This window comes from Akebia trifoliata, chromosome 5, assembly GCF_017979445.1.
Source record: "Akebia trifoliata isolate Shusen 1 chromosome 5, ASM1797944v1, whole genome shotgun sequence".
Taxonomy (NCBI): domain Eukaryota; kingdom Viridiplantae; phylum Streptophyta; class Magnoliopsida; order Ranunculales; family Lardizabalaceae; genus Akebia; species Akebia trifoliata.
Window position 1 is genome coordinate 8751584 of NC_141379.1, and position 18338 is coordinate 8769921.

An 18338-nucleotide genomic window follows, 5' to 3' on the forward strand; every position below is an offset into this window, starting at 1 on the left:
GTGTGGTACCCATGATAGGTATTTTCTTTATTTTTCCAATTTTGGTGAGTGGCTTATTTTAGTCTTAATATGATTCTTTCTAAGTCCCGAGGTCATATTTTTTTAGTATTGCAAGTTACCGAAATGTGTGACGAACTTAAGCGTACGTACTTGTAAATCAAGTGTAAAGTGTAGTGATCCTAAGCGTGCATAATTTTTATGTCAAGCGTGCCAATTACGAGAGAGCTGAAATCACGGGGATTGTGAAAGAATTAAAAGATGACATTTCACAAACTTTCAACTTATTCACATTATTCTACGTTCATCATTAGGAATCAACAACAACAGGGTAATGAATTGTCAAATTAGGTAGATGCAAAAATAGGATGCCTACAATATCATTCTACGAAGGTACCAAAAGTTCATGGGTTATTAGGTCAAAATGGTACACAACTTGGCAATATTTAACAAAACTCCTCTATTTTTTTTTTTTTTTTGAAAGGTCAACAAGGTTAAGGCAGACCCAAACCAGCTACAACCTAAGAACCGAGACACCACAGGCATCTTGAAAAATAATAAAGACAAGGTCGATAGAGAGCAACTCACAATCTAATTCAGTACAACCTAAGCTATTCTGATAGGAAACAAGCATGTCGACAGTCTTATTGGCCTCTTTAAAGACGTGGGATAAGGAAACTCACTATTTCTCACCTCTATTTCTCACCACCACTTGCTTTAAAGTTTTCACATAAGTGAAATTACACAATAATATTTTTAATAAACCCTATAAAAAATTCAAATTATTTCGTTTTTTTATCAATTGCTTTCTTCTTTCAATTGTGTCATAAAAACAGGTTTCTAGACACAAAAACATAGATCTATTTAGAAGCATTACCTTCTTAATGACCTTAAAGACAAAGATGATAACCTTGAAGACGAAGAAGATGACCTTCCCATTGTTGTAGAAAAAATAGAGTATGTGAGAGTTTTTGAAAGAAAAAAAAAAAAAAAAAAGGTGTGTGGTGGGTTGAAAAGGGTTTATTGAAAATAAAACCAAAAAAATGAGAAAGATACTTCACGTCTCCTGATATGTGAGTTCGATTCTTTCCTCCCAAGCCTTTTGGGTTTTTTAAAGTTATATTTGGATTTTACTTGGGGTGTATGTAGCAAAAGTTGGTGTGCCAATATTCCAATTTTTTGGAATTTTTGAAAATGACCAGGGGTGAAATTGAAATGTAAGGGCCCGTGTGGATACAAGAGGCGTAAGTACTTAGAACATAAGTACTCCCCAGAAGTACTGTCTAGAGTAGTTCTAACGGAATTTGTGTTTTGATGCAGGTTTTGATAAGTACTTCAGACAAAATTTTGTATTTGTGAACTATTCTGGATTCTGTGTCCATTAATGGCAGACAAGAAGAGAAGTTGATGCAAGTTAATTGCTATGATTTTTTATGAATATCGAACCAGTTGAGATAGAGAGAGAGAGAGAGAGAGAGAGAGAGAGAGAGAGAGAGAGAGAGAGAGGAGTTTGCAGGTTGAAATGAGTTTCATGCTGATGGTGATGACAATGAAGGAATGTGGAAGGCGAAATGACTCTGTCTATCAATCCACGAAATTTGAGATAAAGAGTTCTCAACTCTCACTTTTTACAGTGAAAGTTAGAGGAGATGCAAAATATGAGAAGGTTTCTGTCAAGGGTTTCCATGGGTGAAGGGTTTCTGTTTTGATGAGTTGACGAGGGATATATCGAGTAAAATGTAAAATTTCGTGAAGGTATAATTGGAATCACAACTTATATTTGACAAACAAAAGTACTGCATGCAAAAACAATTTTGAGACGTACTGATCTCGATACTTCTCTTAGAAGTACTATTTTTACTCTTTTGTAAAATTATTTCTCCAAGTGCTTTTGTATCCAAACAATTGATATAGTGCTTTTGGCTCTCCACATGAGCCAGAAGCACTTGGAGAAGTCAATCCAAACAGACCCTAAACTCTCGTCTCTTCTTTTCCATCCAAATCTCCCCACTTTTGGAGAGACACAAAACTTGCCATTTTGTCCCTCCTATTCTCTCCTCTCCCCCCTTAACAATCCAAGCAACAGAAATGGAGTGACACTTGCCTTTTTTTTTTTTTTGTTTCTCTTCTCTGCACTTACCCCAATCAAAACATAGATCATAGTAGTTAACTCACCCGTAGTTAATGCCGGGCCGGGCTAATAAATGAATTGGACTTGGCTTTAACGGATCTCACCCAGGTCCGAACTAGGCCCATTACCAACCATTGGTTGTTTTCCATCAAGTAAAATGACGGATAAGTCCCTTGCTACCTAGGGTTACGGGGCTCTCGCGTCTCAAAGACTGAAGGTTTAAAACCTAAGTGCCGCTCCTTTCTTCTCGCGGCCTCTGCAGAAGCTACCGTTTGATCTGCAATCTTCAACTAAAAAATGGTAAATTTCTCGTGTTCTTCGCTCTACTCTTTATCTCCTGCTTCTCACGTGTTAGAATCTGTAATTTGTGGTGTTTGAATCTCAAATCCTACATTTCTACCTTTTTTTTTTTTAAATATAAAAATAAATTGAAAGTTAAAAGTTCTGTTAGATTATAGCACGAATTTGGGTGGTCGAATCAATATTTTTTTTCCACAGATCTCCCATTTTCTGTCTCTCTAGACAGTGAATCCATAATTAATAGAGGTTTAGCTCGTTTTTTTATATATAGAGAAAATGGTTTCAGTTTTTAGTTTTGTAGTTCCATTGAATCGAAGAAATCGGCAGATTTGATTTTCATACCGTGTAGATCTCTAGCTATCCCTCTACTACAAAAGCACTGTTCTCAGTCTAAAAATATGCCTCAAACTGTACATTTGCTTCTTTATGATGTTTGATTGGATGACAGATTGAGAATAGAATCCAAATAAATTTGTCTGATTGATATTTTCGAAGACCCCTCATCATTATCTAGAGAGAGAATCAAACTTTCTCTTTATAGGTTACCGAGGGTTGAACTTGTGATCTCATGGTTGGGGGAAAAATCCATCTTTGTTATCCCATCTAGAATCTAACTAGCCGGGAGAGGAGGGTATGTTGATATCTAGGTTATTTGAATAATTTACGTCTTAAAAAAAAGGTAATTTGAAAACATTTTGTTCTTCCAATCAAGACTTGATGTCATATTCACACCATATTCAAGTTCTTGAACATGATGTACTTTGTGGTTATTGTAGATTAATATGTTAGGATGGTTAATAATTGAGTTTTGGGGCATGTTGACGCGTCATCTAAAATGCTCTTAATGTAATATTCAAATGCCCGGACAGCATGGTATCCTCATGGTTTTAAAACTCGTTTTGACGTCTCAGATGAATTTTCCGATACGTTTGAGTCGTCTTGTTCAATGAGAAAAATTAATTATGGTTTTAAATCTTGGCCGATGCGTTTGACTAGTCTATCCGTCTCGTTGGTGGATGATACCGAGACGCATTGGACGAGTTGTCTCGGTCTCAGACGAGATTTAAAACCATGGGTATCATTGCTATATAAATTGCGTGACCATTTTGGTAGAAATTCATTTCAAGCCATTTCTGAATCACGCTCTTTTCTATTTTATTATTATTTTTTCAGGCTCCTAAAAGAGGTGGAAAGGCCCCTGTACCAGCCAAGAAGAAGATTGTAAGTTGTATATTGTAACCTTTCAGAAGCAATTAACCATGCAAAATCTTATTTCTGTGATCAATGTCAACTGATCTCTTTACTTCTCGCACATATCGTCTTGTGGGGTAGTTTTGTACTGGGAAAACTGGTCATTTTCTGGTTTTTAATGGTAGGGAAGATTTAAAAAACCTTTGATGTCTTGGATCCTAATGATTTTAGTTGACTAATTGAATTGAGCAATTAAACAACTATTTTGAGTATTTAGATATTCTTCCTCGTTTGCTTCATAAAAATCATAAATGAGTTTGTTAATCATTGAGGACTGGAGAGAGTTATATTATGTACTTGTTCCTCACTTGGGACAAACCGGAGTTTGGGAAAGTTTAATTGAGTTTATAAATGTCATGTTTGTACTCCCTTGCTCAACAATATGAATAATTTCTTTTCTCAACATTTTTTTATAATCAGAGGACATGTTTATTTTCTTATAGGAAAAGACTGTGAATCCTTTGTTTGAGAAGCGCCCAAAGCAGTTTGGGATTGGTGGTGCATTACCACCAAAAAGGGATTTGCATAGATTTGTTAAATGGCCAAAAGTTGTGCGTATCCAAAGGCAGCGAAGGATTCTGAAGCAACGGTTGAAGGTTCCACCTGCTTTGAACCAGTTCACAAAAACACTTGACAAGAACCTTGGTAAAGCTGTCGTATCTGTCTTTTAACAATATAAATATAAATTCCAACAGAAATGAAATTAATATTGAGGTATCAGGCGTGGTTATATAATGGTTATGTTTCCTTTTGAAGTATTTGTCTATTCATCCAACATTTTATGGTGCAGCCACAAACCTTTTTAAGATGCTACTAAAATATAGACCCGAGGACAAGGCTGCTAAGAAGGAGAGACTTTTGAAAAGGGCGCAAGCTGAAGCAGAGGGGAAGACTGTGGAGTCAAAGAAACCTATTGTTGTCAAATATGGTCTTAATCACATTACATACCTCATCGAGCAGGTATACTCATTTTGATACTTCATGCCATTAGATACATATTTTGGGATTTTTAATTGTCTTGCAACAATTACAATATTCAAATGTTTGTTGTTGATTTGCTTGTTTGGATGAGTATGGAGGGGATATCCCTCGTGAAGAGTAGTTGATTTCAAGGATTGATATGCGATAAGAATATCAGCGAGTATGTTCTTAGTGTTTTTTTGCTTTAGATCTGTTTTCTTAATCAACTATGCTTTTCAAGCCTACTTGCTCTAATGGTTGTAAATCCATTTTGTTGATTTTGGTCTTAATTACATGCAATAGGGGTACAATTTTATTAAAAGGACAGACCCCCACAAAATTCAGTCTAGGGATCAAGAAGTCCCAAAATGGCTCTACAAAAAGATGACCAAGAAACTAAGGGGACACAGAAACAATGTGATTTTACTTAAAGGCAATCTTAATTTAAAAAAATATATATATATATATATATATATATTTACTCCTTAGCAATTGAGGACCCTCATAAAAGACAAACCTTGTTCTTCAAAATCAACTTCTCCGAATCTTCCTCTTTCCCATATAAAAAATATGATGTATTCCTCCCTTTCCAAATACCCAAAAAATAGCAGATGATGGCTCTAACACTCCAGCTTTCAAATAAATCCTACATGCCTTCGCATGACCCAACAGATACAAACCATGCCACTCGAGTTAGGGGGCTAATGAAGGGGCAAGTTATCAATATATCACAATCTTCTTCCAGGAGATCAGCTGATCAACTCTGACCATTTTTTCCAATCAAGTTGTCCACACAAAGAATGCTACCTCAGGGGATGCTACAAGATGGGCAATGCAAGATAAAAGATTCGCAACTGAACCTAACTCTAAATTTCAGATGCCTACTGAGGCCCAAATCCCAGGAAGATCCGTCCTCATTTACCATTACAAAATGTTCAACAACTCTTTCTTCGTTTTGACAATGAACTTTGATTTGGAATGGATGTCCTCAATGCAGAGTACCCACACCACATATTCTCCCAAAAATACATCCCCCACCTATCAAACCCTCTCCTCTTTTTTTTGGACAGGTCCTCACCCAAAATTTCTCACCTCCAAATGCTGTCCACCTCCTCCCTGCATTTCTACTGCCACTTTCAAAGGAATGTATTCATATTTTTATGGGTATTGCGAGAAAGACTCTGTGTTTGATCAACAGATTTTGAGAATGTGGTACTTCATACTAGATAAATGGAAATTTCAGTAGTTTGTTTTTTGTTGTATTTTTTTAAAACCTCTTTTGTTGGTCAAATATGGAGTTTGTCTACTTTTGTATGATTTTCTTTTTACTGCTTTCCTCAACAATAGCTGCATACTATTCATCAATGGCATTCCTGAAATATAGTTGGGTTACAAATTTATCTTATTAATCTGCGCAGAACAAGGCCCAGTTGGTGGTTATTGCTCATGATGTGGACCCCATTGAGCTTGTAGTCTGGCTGCCTGCTTTGTGCCGGAAAATGGAGATTCCTTATGCAATTGTGAAGGGCAAGGCTCGTCTTGGAGCGGTTTGTTTCCTTGACACTTGTGCTATATATAGAACAACCATTTCATCAAATCTTTTTTTGTTCTCTCCATGTACATGATGTATTAATGATTACACCCATTTGCCATTCAATTTGAACAGATAGTCCACAAGAAGACAGCAACAGCTTTGTGCCTCACATCAGTGAAGAATGAAGATAAATTGGAATTCAGCAAAATCGTGGAGGCAATTAAGGTGACAAAAAACTATAACCCGATTCTGACACCTTAAAATTGGATTTCACTTGTAATCACAAGCACTTCTCTAAACTTTTTTACTTTTCCTATTATTTTCCAGGCAAACTTTAATGATAAGTTCGATGAACACCGCAAGAAGTGGGGAGGTGGCATTATGGGTTCCAAGTCTCAGGCCAAGACCAAGGCGAAGGAAAGGGTCTTAGCAAAGGAAGCAGCACAAAGGATGTCTTAGAGCTTTTTTTATAGTAGTAGAGGGGGGAGAGGAAGAGAGACAGAACCCATCGTAGGAAGGAAATTTTAGTTACTATTTTCAAGGCTTATTTCCATTTTGGTTGTTGCTTTGGAAAATTTTGTGTTTTTTGGTTTTGAAGTTTGATCTTAAACTGCATTGTCCGTCATTTGTTGCTCATGGTTGATAGTCCGCTAGAGACAGGCAGACTAGAAAAACCAGTCTTAGTATGGTAGAGCTTTGTTTTTCTGGTATAAATGACACATTTTTGATAAAATGCGATTTGTGCGTGCAACTGTTTGTGCTTGTGTTCCACTCCATTCAAATAAATATAATATAGCTCTTGATGAAGCAATAAGGCCCCTTCGGCTCTTTTGTGGTAGAACCACCCTCGAGGAGGCAGAGCAAATATTCTGCAATAAGGGGATATCATACCGCCCTCTGCCTTGTGACCGCATCGTCAAATAATACGCAAGTTGTTGCTGGAGTAAATGGTAATTTGATACATGTAAATGGGCATTGATAATGGTTATACTATATTTATTTAGTTTGGTACATTAATTTAGGTAATAAAAGAATTTAATTAAAACAAATATTAATATCATAATTAGAAAACCATAGTAATGTAAGTCATCAATGCAAGCTCAAGACAATGTTCTCCATGATCCTTGCTGTGTAGTAGAACACACGAACTTGCTAGCAATTCATAATGAGTCAGTTTCAAATCTTACTGAGGTTGACATCAACGGTAAACTGCACTTGCCACATCAACCAAATACAAAATAATTTTTTATTAGTAAAATAAAATGAAATCTAAAATAAAATGATGTGTGTTAGACGACCAACGAAGGAATCAGTGTGCGCCGCGCCCAACGATTCTTTGAGAGATTCGATAAATCTTCTTTCGTCTTGGTTTGACTCCACGAACTCTACAAACAATCCGTACGAATGAAATACGCACGCGATTTATTGTCGGCCTAATGTTTGGCTCTTTTTAAGGTTCAAATAACGAGGACGTCTTTCCGCCACCACTTGGTTCATTAAAGCAGAGAGTGCGTATCTCACCTTCTTAGTTCTTCCTTCATTCCTCCCAAACGTACACACACAGAGAAAGCAAGAGAGATAGAGATGGTGACGCTGGTGGTTGCAACGACAATCGATCCAGCTTCCATCGGCCCTGCCTCTGCCCTCTTGGCCATGCCAGGTTGGCAACCTGGTCCGCCAGTGCAGGTTAGCATTCTACACTATTATACGCCCTTAACATGTCCTCCCTGCCTCCAACGTTTGGATTATTATTTATTTTTGATAATTTTCCTTCTTCTTCTTTTTTTCCCATTCCCTTCATGAATAAAATATAGATTGTACTATTCAAATCAATAATTTCCTCCCCTAATTTGCTTGAACTTGAATTTTAATCTGGTAGGGCATCCCGAGCTTCGTTAATGGAGAAGTAAGACTGTTAAAACATGATAACAGCATCGTAGAGGAAGATCACTTGGATAAGCGTTGGGAGGAGGCGACAGGCGAGATCATAAATGATGTCATTTTCCTCAGCAAACACACAGCTGTTTCAAATCGTCCGGCCCTCACGATTCATCCCATCGGTATATTAATTTGATTAAAATCCAAATTCCTGTTTATATTTATTTATTTATTTGATTCATAATTCATTATGTTAATTTATTCCTGATTTTGTTTCTTGAAGGCATACCACATTTACGCGAAGATGAGGTCCCACCAGCCGGTGGAAAACCTGGATGGGCAGCACCTCCGAATCCTCGGATTGGGCCGTGGTTGAGACTCTTGAAGAGAATTGCTCAGACTCATAATTTAATTCCTGAATTTGAGGTATACTTACTTTCCCTTTAACATTTTTATTCCCATGTTCACAAATGCTTCAAACTTGTTATATATGTATAGGTACGTATATTCATGCATTTACGCTCAGTCACACTAACAAGAATTGGAAGTGGGGGTGTCAATAATTACCTGGTTATCCCACCCATTGAAATCCAAATTATATGGATTTAGATCTGATTTTTTGGCTCGATTGATAATCAATTTAGTTCTGTGTATCTTGGTTGGAGTTGCTAGATTGCTTTTCCCCCTAATTATTCTCTAGTGGCCTCATCTGAAACATTCTGACGACCAAGTCAATCAAGGCTTTAACAAATTTTAAGCTTAGAAGGACAAAATATCATGCAATTATATTGTTAGTTTTTTGACAAGACCAAGATTAATCTAATAGAAAAAATTCCAAGATTACGCAATTTCAACATTATTTGTGCTAGTTATAGCCAAATTCTGAATGGTATAGGATCATAATGGAATGACTATATTATGATCGAATAACTTCCAACAAATTTTAAATTTCCTATCGAGTATATTTCTAATAGGTCAAGTCTTGAGTAATTGAATCCATTAAGAGTTCATCATCATTTGAAAATTATATAATAATCATTCAATATGTTTTGCCTTTCCTTAACATGATTGCTTGGAAGGTGTTTTCTAGTCACATGCAACATTTCTTTCTTTTATGTTATTATTTATTTTTCTAAAATGGTTAGAGATATAGGAATTATTTTTTGTTGTTCCCTTTGAATGTAGATTACTTTGGAGGCTACCCATCATGGACCTGAGATCAATGCTCCAACCATGTTTATAGAGATTGGTAAACTCCCACATCAACTTGATGAATTCTATGACTATGTTGCTTGACTTGCCATATGAACACATTGTTTGAGTTTGCTACATATATATATAATTGAGGAAAAGAGTTAAGAGTTGGATTTTTCTTTTTAACTCACAATGGTTTAACTCCTTTCTCAACCATCGTATGTTACTTCCAATTTATTGTTTTGTGATCCTATTTCACATTGTCAAACGACCACTTTTTGTTCCATTATGATTTGGAATTCCTAGCTAGTAATATATTTGTTATGATCTTACTATTGTGTAAATGTCTTGTATTTTGTTTGCGCTACATTGCGGGGGTGCAGAGGGCAACGCCCCCGCCAGTGGTCCCAATTTTTTAGGGTTGTGAAAAGGGAAATTGTGTAAAATTTTCTTAAGGGTGTTCTATTTTTTGGAGGTTTCTATTTTTGGGAGATAGATGTGTTTTAGCAACTCCCGCTTTTATAAATAGAGATCTCTAGGACTGTAAAACTTAAAAGAAAATAATGATTGTTCTTGATTTGATCCGTGGACGTAGGCACACTACCAAACCACGTAAATCCTTTTGTTTTGTGCGATTTTGTCCTCTTTGTTGTTTCGTTTTCTTTACAGTTACCTATGGTTCAATTCATTTAGTTATTCTAGTAACGTTTTCTAGGGTCTTAAATTCATTTCAACTTATCTTTACCGCATGGATATGGATCTGTATGGGAGGTTTTGCTGTGCTTTTCCTTGGACAGCTCTCGACCCATAAAATCTTTAAATACTAGAGAATGTATTAGCGGGTTTATTTTTGAAATATGGTAAATTCTATGGAAGGTTCAACAAAAGGCAGATATATGTAGAATTCATTAGAGGACTTGGGTGGTAGTGACCTCCCCGTCTGTTCAAAACAATGAATTTCCCACTACTCCTGACTTTTACTACTTTGAGATTGCATTTCTGTTCCTTTCGGAGAAGCCCCTTTTTAACTGCAAGTTAGAGTCTGGTGCTCTTTGTCGGGGGACACTCTGACCTAGATCTACCATGGTTACCCTTTGAGGTGTTTTCAGCAATAAAGTTTAAGTTGCACACGTAAAATTTAATCTTGTACAATCCATGATGGTAACCCATATTTCTCACGATTTTTTAATTTTTTTCACTGGTATCTCGGCAGTTAACTAGCACTGGGTTGATCTGGAAAAGTGCTTAATGTGGCTCGGGGAGGCAGACACGTAACCAACATCTTATCTGCCCTCCTTGGAACCTTAGCCAAAAAAATTACTGTAACGTGCTGTTGCTCCTACATAAATTGGTGCCGTGCAACATAAACTTCATTTTAGCAACTTCAGCTACATACCCCGGTTACAAGCAGCCATAAGACCTACCATTGGTTATTACCCTTAGAGGTGTTTCTAGTAATGAAATTTAATTTGCACACAGAAAATTTAATCTGGTACAATGCATGAAGTTAACTCTTACTGGTTTTCTTTATTGTAACCAGTATTTCGGGAGTTAAATAACACTTGTTTGATCTGAAAAAGTGCTTAATGTCCCTATGTGAATCAAATTGTTATCTGCCCTCCCAAAATTGTCTTTTATGTAAACTTGTTGACCTCTGGATGTGTGCACCTAATATGTTGGTACAACATTTAATTTGTTTGGAGTTGTGTTTTTTCCCGCATTACTCGTGAATTTATGTTAATATATTAGCTGGTTCTATCTGAGTTATGTCATTTGTTTCTTTTGGTTATTATAGGTAGCACAGAAGAGTATTGGAAGAGACAGGATGCTGCTCAAGCCATTGCTCTAGTTGGGTAGCCATATAATTTTTCATATATTTTGAGCATTGGTGCATGTCCTTTATACATATATATTTCTTTTCTTTTTCTTTTTTTGGGCCGGGGGGGTGGGGGATGGGATGGGGTTTGGGGAAGGAAGAATGAAAAACATGTCAAATATGTGATAAATAGAAGTAAACTAATCTTTTAATCAAGAAATTTGACTTGTGAATACATTTATTTGAGCATAATATTTTAATATTACAAAATTTTGTGATAAATCGAAGTAAACTAATCTTTTAATCAAGAAATTTGACTTGTGAATATAATTATTTGAGCACAATATTGTAACTATCTGACTTTGTCAATAGGAGGCTTCAAGTGTTTTGAACTGAATTTTGTAACTTGTGTAGTCATGTTCTTACATTTGGATTATTTTCTAACTCTCGTTTGAGCTAAATATAAGTTGCATTTCAAGACTACAAGTACAAATGCAGACAATAATGTACCTGTAATTCAGTCACAATCCTCAAAATCTTATGTTTCTTTATTTTAGATACTATAGTCATGAAATCGCCATCAAACATCTTGAAACAGAAGGAATACGTGTAAACTAGAATACTTTTATGTATGATGTTATAAGGGTACTGGTACACAAATGTGTGCATTGACATACAATTAAAAAGCATATGATATTCAAATAAGTGTTAAAAAAATTCGTTTAACATTACTTGTAAAAAAATTATATTAATTATAAAATTAATAGTGCTGGAATATTGATTTAAATTAACCAATTGTCAAAACTTGGTTAACCATTGTCTTGAGCTCTCTAATCTATAAAAATCTTAGTTTACTTGCTTTGATTTGACTAGGTTCCCGAGTCCTATCTCATTTATCAAACAATTGTCAAAACTTGATTTGACTTGGCAAAGTAGAAAATGGAAATTGGAAGGTGGTCTTCAGCTTCAGTTTCAAGTTTTTTAACATGCATTCAACATATGCATTGAAAAACTTCAATTTTATCTTGAAAAGAGGACTGTTACCCTACTGAAATTATCTTGGAGTTTAACAAATCAGTTTCATCATCTAAACTGAATCTTGTAATGCTCTTCACTTGGAAGACATCACATGCTTGTGACCACATTTTCTTTTTTTAAATTTTGGCTGAGGCAATTAAAGGGGATCTTGAAGTACATGTCGTGCTGAATTCCTGAAAACTACTTGGACATTGATTAGCAGCCATTAATGTGTTTGCTTTCAGCACCATGAGTGTAGCAGACTTATTTTTGACTATCTAAGTCTGTTCTTCCCGTAGATATATTCATGAACTTAATTTCATTGTTTGGCTTCTAATTGTTTTTCATTTAACAATTTTTAACAAGCATGTTGTTGTTGGTGCTTGAAGTTAGTGTGGGAAGGACTTGGGCTTGGGGGAGGTGTTGATCTGGGAAACTGGAACAGGTATGATTCCATGGCTTTTCTAAAGCAAGTGCCTATGCAATATTTGATGTCTTGATTTGAAAATTTGAATTACAACTTGTTGCATTATATGCAAACATGTTTCCTGTGTAATAGTTAATAAGTCTATAGGGGAGCATTAGTTAAACTGTGTTCTGTGTAACTATTTCCCTTTGATATAAAACATTTCCCACATTATAATGTGTCCTTTTGTCACACTTTGGCACTATAAGTGTTTATGATGAGCCTGCCCTTCCACTTTTATGTCAATGACTTAATCTTGTTTTTTATTCTCGTTAGACATGACACTTCCATGGATGAAGCACTTATTAGGACTGACTAAGGAGCAATACCCTGAGGGGACCAATTTTGTTCTTTGGCTTTAATCTTTACTATTATAATGACAGAAGGCAGAGTAGAAGTGGTTCAACACCAAAATTTGGATTCCAAAAATGCTTCCATCTTAATATTTAAACTTAATATAATCAGGGTGGTCAAAACCAAGAAAATTGAAATCTCACGTCCCTAAAATCACGTTGGTTAATTTTCAAATTTATAAAAGCGTCCTTTTTACTATGTAATCTTCAAAAACGCTTTAATCAATATTTTGAATTGCCTATAAGCCCTTCTGATACATGCGTTTGCACATGCAACTTTCTAGTTATATATAAAGATGGAGAGTAGAATTATGTTGGGTGGATGTAATGGAGGAGCATTTTTGGAATGTTATGTGATTGACATGTACTGATCAAACTAAAGGAAAAAATTTATACGAGCAACAATAAGGCCAGTCATGCTTTACGGATCTGAATGTTGGGTGCCAAGAAACAAAATGCTCATAAAATGTGCATGGCCGAGATGAGGATGTTGAGATCTCTAAATGACCAAAATGATGTCCAATATTGACATGGATGGAGGTAATAAGAAATATATTAATATGCCCTGAAAGAAGATGTGGTTCATGATAAGGTAAATCAGAGAAATAGGATTCATGCTGCCAATCTTGGTAATTTAGATAAGGTGTAGACACTAGACAATGATGTTGATTTGTTTATCTAATTGTCTAATCTATCTGTCTGTAAGTTCATTTTGCACTGTTTTTGTCCTAACTAAAAATTATTATGATAAAATGTGGCATGTGCAAACGCACATACATCAAAAGGGCTTATTTGTAATTTAAAATGTTTGTGTAGGTTAGATAGTAAAAAAGGATATTTTTGTAATTTTGAAAATTAAGAAACACAAATTCTAGAGTAGTGGGTTTCTAGGCTTTTGACTAAAATAACCCCGATTATATTAAATTTAAATATAAAAATGGGGGTATTTATGACCACTCAAGTTTTGGTGTCCGACCACTTCTACTCCGCCTTCTCATTATAAGAGTAGAGATGTATCAAAACGCTAATTAATGTGATAATACATTGTTTTACTATATTGCATTATTTAGAAGACCCCTAGTTGTCAGGTTTTTTGTTTGTTTGTCAAATATGAAGGCCCTATACTAACTCAAGTTTTGTGAACTTCAATAATTTGTTCTCGAACTGTTCAAATCGCTCTCATTTTCTTGTGTTGCAACCACCTTCGTTCCCAACCCCCACTAACACTTAATGATGCAGGGACAATGATAAAGGGAAAGTACTTCTTGGAATAGGAGGCGGACATTATGCACCTCGGCATATGGATATTGTTTTGTAAGTTTTTTTTTTTTTATCAGTTATTATTTTGTAAGTTATTATTATTACTAGCCCCTTTTCTACGTTGTGATCATTTATTGAGAGAACTGTTTCTCTTACTTCAAGCTGTGGGGTCCACCAACAAGATGGGTTCCTGAGATTGGTTGAATCTGGTGAAGGAACAATAATGACTTTGGTTGCTTGATAACTTTCAGATTTTGTCCAATACATTTAAATTCAACCAAAATTATTCTCTTATTTAAATTCAAAAAAGAGAAGGCAATTTCAACCAGATCTTGGCTATTGTCCATGCAAATCCATTGCTCTAGGGGGAGAGTTACTAAGGCTTTCCAATATATCAGAGGGGCATTAGATGCTACATCCAAAGAACAATGTGGATGAAACTGCCCAAAGTACTCTAAAGTTATGTGCAACTTGGCATGTATAATCATATCATCTTCACCACCATTACCTAATTCTTATCCCAATTATTGGGGTTGACAACATGAAATATATGTCACCATTCAACTTTATGTTGAGCAACATCTCTAATTAAAGCATGTACCTTCATATCTTTCTGTTACCTTCATCCACATCATTTTCAGCCTTCATCTTACCCTTTTACGGCCTTCAACTTGCACCAAAACACTTCTCACTATTGTTATTGATCTTCTTTGCACACTGCCAAAACATCTCAAACGACTTCAATATACTCGTTTCTGACTTTGCTTTTTTCCTTATTCTTACCACTGAGCCATCTCAACATCCTCATCTCTAGTTCTCTACTACACTCAGGTTCAACATATTGTTTGTTGATAGTCCAACATTCAACTCAATAAAGCATGACAAATATTATTGTTGTCTTGAATTTTTTCCCCTTTTAGTTTGATCAGTACACGTCAATCACTTAATACTCTAGAAGCATCCTCCACTTTAACCACCCAATACGAATTCTTTTTTTACTTTTTATAAATACACCCAATACTAATTCTATGAGTGACTTCTTCAGCAATTTCTCCATGTTCATGGGTAATGAGTCTAAATTAGTGGAAGTGGTCTCTTTTGAGTATTTTATACCCATCAATGTTCACTGATGTCTCCTCCCTTGAAGTGTCTTGAAAAAAGGTACACTTGCATACATTCTGTCTTGGCCCTGCTTATCATAAAACCCCTATTTCTAATGTAGCTTTCTATTGTTCTACTTTTGAAGTTACTCCTTATCTAGATTCATATATCAATACTAAATCTGCATATAACATACTCTTGAGTATGAGTAGTTAGTCCATCCATGACAGTAGCGAAAAGGTGTGGGCTTAGTATAGCTCCTTGGTGCATACCCACTGGTCTATGAACTTCAAATTTTATGCTGCATAAATTGTCTTATTCTCTTTGTCCATCTGGGACTGTTTTTCTACAACAAACAGATCATGCTTAACTATTTGACATGTTTTGTTCTTTATGTTGATGAACCATTTCATTGGAAATATTCTCAGGAAAGATGGTGTTTGGGTGGGTCACCTGCTCTCTGGATATAGCTTGCCCATGGAAGATCCAAGCCAATCAAAAGCAGATAGAAATTCAAATGGTATTGGTGGAACTTGGAGACAATCGATCAAAGTTTCACTTGAAGCTACTAAATCAGCTTTTCCGAACGGAGAAATTTTGGCACACCTCGATCACAAGTAAGTTAATGCAATCTCAAACTCTAGATTTCCCAATTTGGTTTTCTAGGGTAACACACGTATCTCGAGGTGACACTTTGCACCTATCAAAAGGAGTGCATATTGTAGAGCCCACATTTACCTTTTGATAAAGGGGTTAGCTTTTCATCAAGATCTGATTTCTTTTGTGTCAGCAGAATTACATGAATCCCTTTCTTTTTTTTTTTGTCAGTTCTGGTTTGGCCATCAGGGGGTTTGGTTTTTCATTGAAGATGAATGTGGGTCATCTTGGTTTAAGCAAGCAAACCAGCCCATAGTGTGGGTCAGAACTGTGTTACTGGATTCACTAATATAGCCCCAAACTGCAAACTGGTACAAACCGAACCAGTTACGAGCTTGTAGTGTTTTCATCAACATCAGCAAACCTGATGAATCCATGTTAGAGATTCCCCCACAGTTTGGTCAATATTAAACATAGCCCTCCTTTTGGAAATCCCGAGATTTGGTCAATAGTAAAGATACATCTCTTCATTTTCAAATTGATGCGATGCCCCCTTGACCCGGGTCTTCTTCTATGGCATTAACATAAATGACTTAAATATCCTCTACAAACCTGGTTCGTTCAAGAGCGGCGCTGCGAATTCAAGCCGAGCAAACCAACGGACCAGGTAACATAGGGTCAGAATGCCCCAATACACTTAAGCTCACATTTGGATGTTGCAGTTCTGGCTACCACAAAATATAATGGGCTGAAACATTAGGGTAAAAGGAGAACAAAATTGCAAGTTGTTGCCATGGTTGTTTTGGGGCCATTCAACTTGCGAGACCAAAGGCTTAATTTGCTAGCTCTCATCCTAAAAAGGTCCACTATCTATGCTTGAAAAAACATTCGAGGAAAAATGAAAGAAATTTACAATTTGGTGACATAATTTTTTGGGTTCATTGTGTGGATTTTCTGTATAATGTGGTGCAAGCTTCTGTTTAAATGCATGGGAAATCAAAATGCAGTTGGGCTTTTAATTGAAATACTTTGAAGAATGATACCAATTGCATTTTTTTTTCCATAGTATAGGTTTCTCATCATGTGTTTTGAGCATCTTTTTTCCATGAAGCATGTTGCTTTGAGCTTGCATTAGGAAACCAAGCTGTTGTTCCCAAATTAATGAGAAATAGGTTGTCAATGGATCAGATCAGACCCGAAATCCGATCCGTTCCGATAACTTGGGGTCTGGATCAATGTTTTGGATTCCGACAAGGATCCGATCCGATATCTTATTGGATCAGATGTGGATCAACCATGTCCTGATCCAATGAAATGTTAGAAAGTATATAAACTATATTATATATTTGCTGAAATATTTGAAGGTCATTTAGATTTAGTATATAAAATTGGGTTTGGTCCGATCCAATTGTTAATGGATTGGGTCTGGATCTTAATATTGAGATCCAATAAGAGCACAATCCCATACTTATTGGATCAGCCACTGATCCAATCCTTATAGAATCAGTACCAAATCGACCACGATCCTGACCCGATTCATTGACGGCATTCAGAATATTTGAATTATAATCAGTTTCCCTTTCTCTGATTGGTGGGTGCAGGAGTTTCAAGAGCTGGCAGAAAAATGCTATTACAGGTTTTCTAGCCGAACAGAATGTAAAGGTTGGCAAGCCAAATGATTTCTTCTAATCTTCATGTTAGCTTTGCTTATGGTCGAAGACATCTTTTCTCTTACATATGTTGACAACATCCTGATTACCGCAGCACAAGAGACTTGAAGTTACATTTGTCTAAGCAAGCAAATTATGTTTGTTTCATTTTTCATTAATATTTCTACAGACCTGGCAGAGGGGGGAAGTATACTACACAAACAGAAATTATAGATTTCTGTCAGGAATGTTTATAACTTCTTCATATTTCCATTTTATTATTCAGAATTTCAGATTAAACAGATACTGGAAGCCATACCTTTGCAACAGATTGTTAAGTAGTTTTTTTTTTTTTTTGGTTGAGAAAGATGGAGACATCATGGCAGAGATTTTTGCTGTAAATGTCAAGACCATAGAACATTATATGGCTTTATCAGATTAGACGTGCTCTTCCACATTTTGATAAATAAATTTAACATGTCCATCAGACCTTGGTCTTTTTTTAATAGACTAATGATTAATGACCTAAATGTCCTCATCTTCAATCTCTAGTAAAAAAAACCTTTGATTTTTCTATATAAAATCTATCTAATTTCAAGCTCTTCAGTCGCTATGGTAAATTATGTTTAATGTATTCAACGTCATCTTCAATATCTCATTTCGAACTTTAGGTTTAACCCCATTAGAAAATCCTATCCTGTTCTTGAGGTTTGAACTTCAAAGTAGATAAAATCTTTAGATTGAAGATGAGGGTGTTTATGTCATTTTTCATTTATATAGTTAGAGAAGATTGAGATGAACGGACATGTCATCCGTTAGAAACTATAAGATTCT

General features: G+C 35.8%; 2 protein-coding genes across 2 annotated transcripts; both read left to right on the forward strand.

Moving 5' to 3' along the window:
• The first annotated feature begins 2302 nt into the window (after positions 1-2302).
• On the forward strand, positions 2303-6906 carry LOC147401398 (large ribosomal subunit protein eL8y-like). The gene is made up of 7 exons (XM_086442696.1): positions 2303-2428; positions 3602-3649; positions 4123-4324; positions 4470-4639; positions 6058-6186; positions 6306-6398; positions 6501-6906. Exons 1-7 carry the CDS (start codon positions 2426-2428, stop codon positions 6630-6632), a joined length of 777 nt encoding a protein of 258 aa, XP_086298822.1. The 5' UTR covers positions 2303-2425; the 3' UTR covers positions 6633-6906.
• A 735-nt stretch (positions 6907-7641) lies between these two features.
• GEK1 (D-aminoacyl-tRNA deacylase) lies at positions 7642-17991 on the forward strand. Its single transcript, XM_086442695.1, has 9 exons — positions 7642-7859; positions 8053-8233; positions 8335-8477; positions 9237-9300; positions 11041-11093; positions 12468-12523; positions 14137-14211; positions 15687-15875; positions 17457-17991. The coding sequence occupies exons 1-9, from the start codon at positions 7758-7760 to the stop codon at positions 17542-17544; spliced, it is 951 nt and encodes a 316-aa protein (XP_086298821.1). The 5' UTR covers positions 7642-7757; the 3' UTR covers positions 17545-17991.
• Positions 17992-18338: the final 347 nt, after the last annotated feature.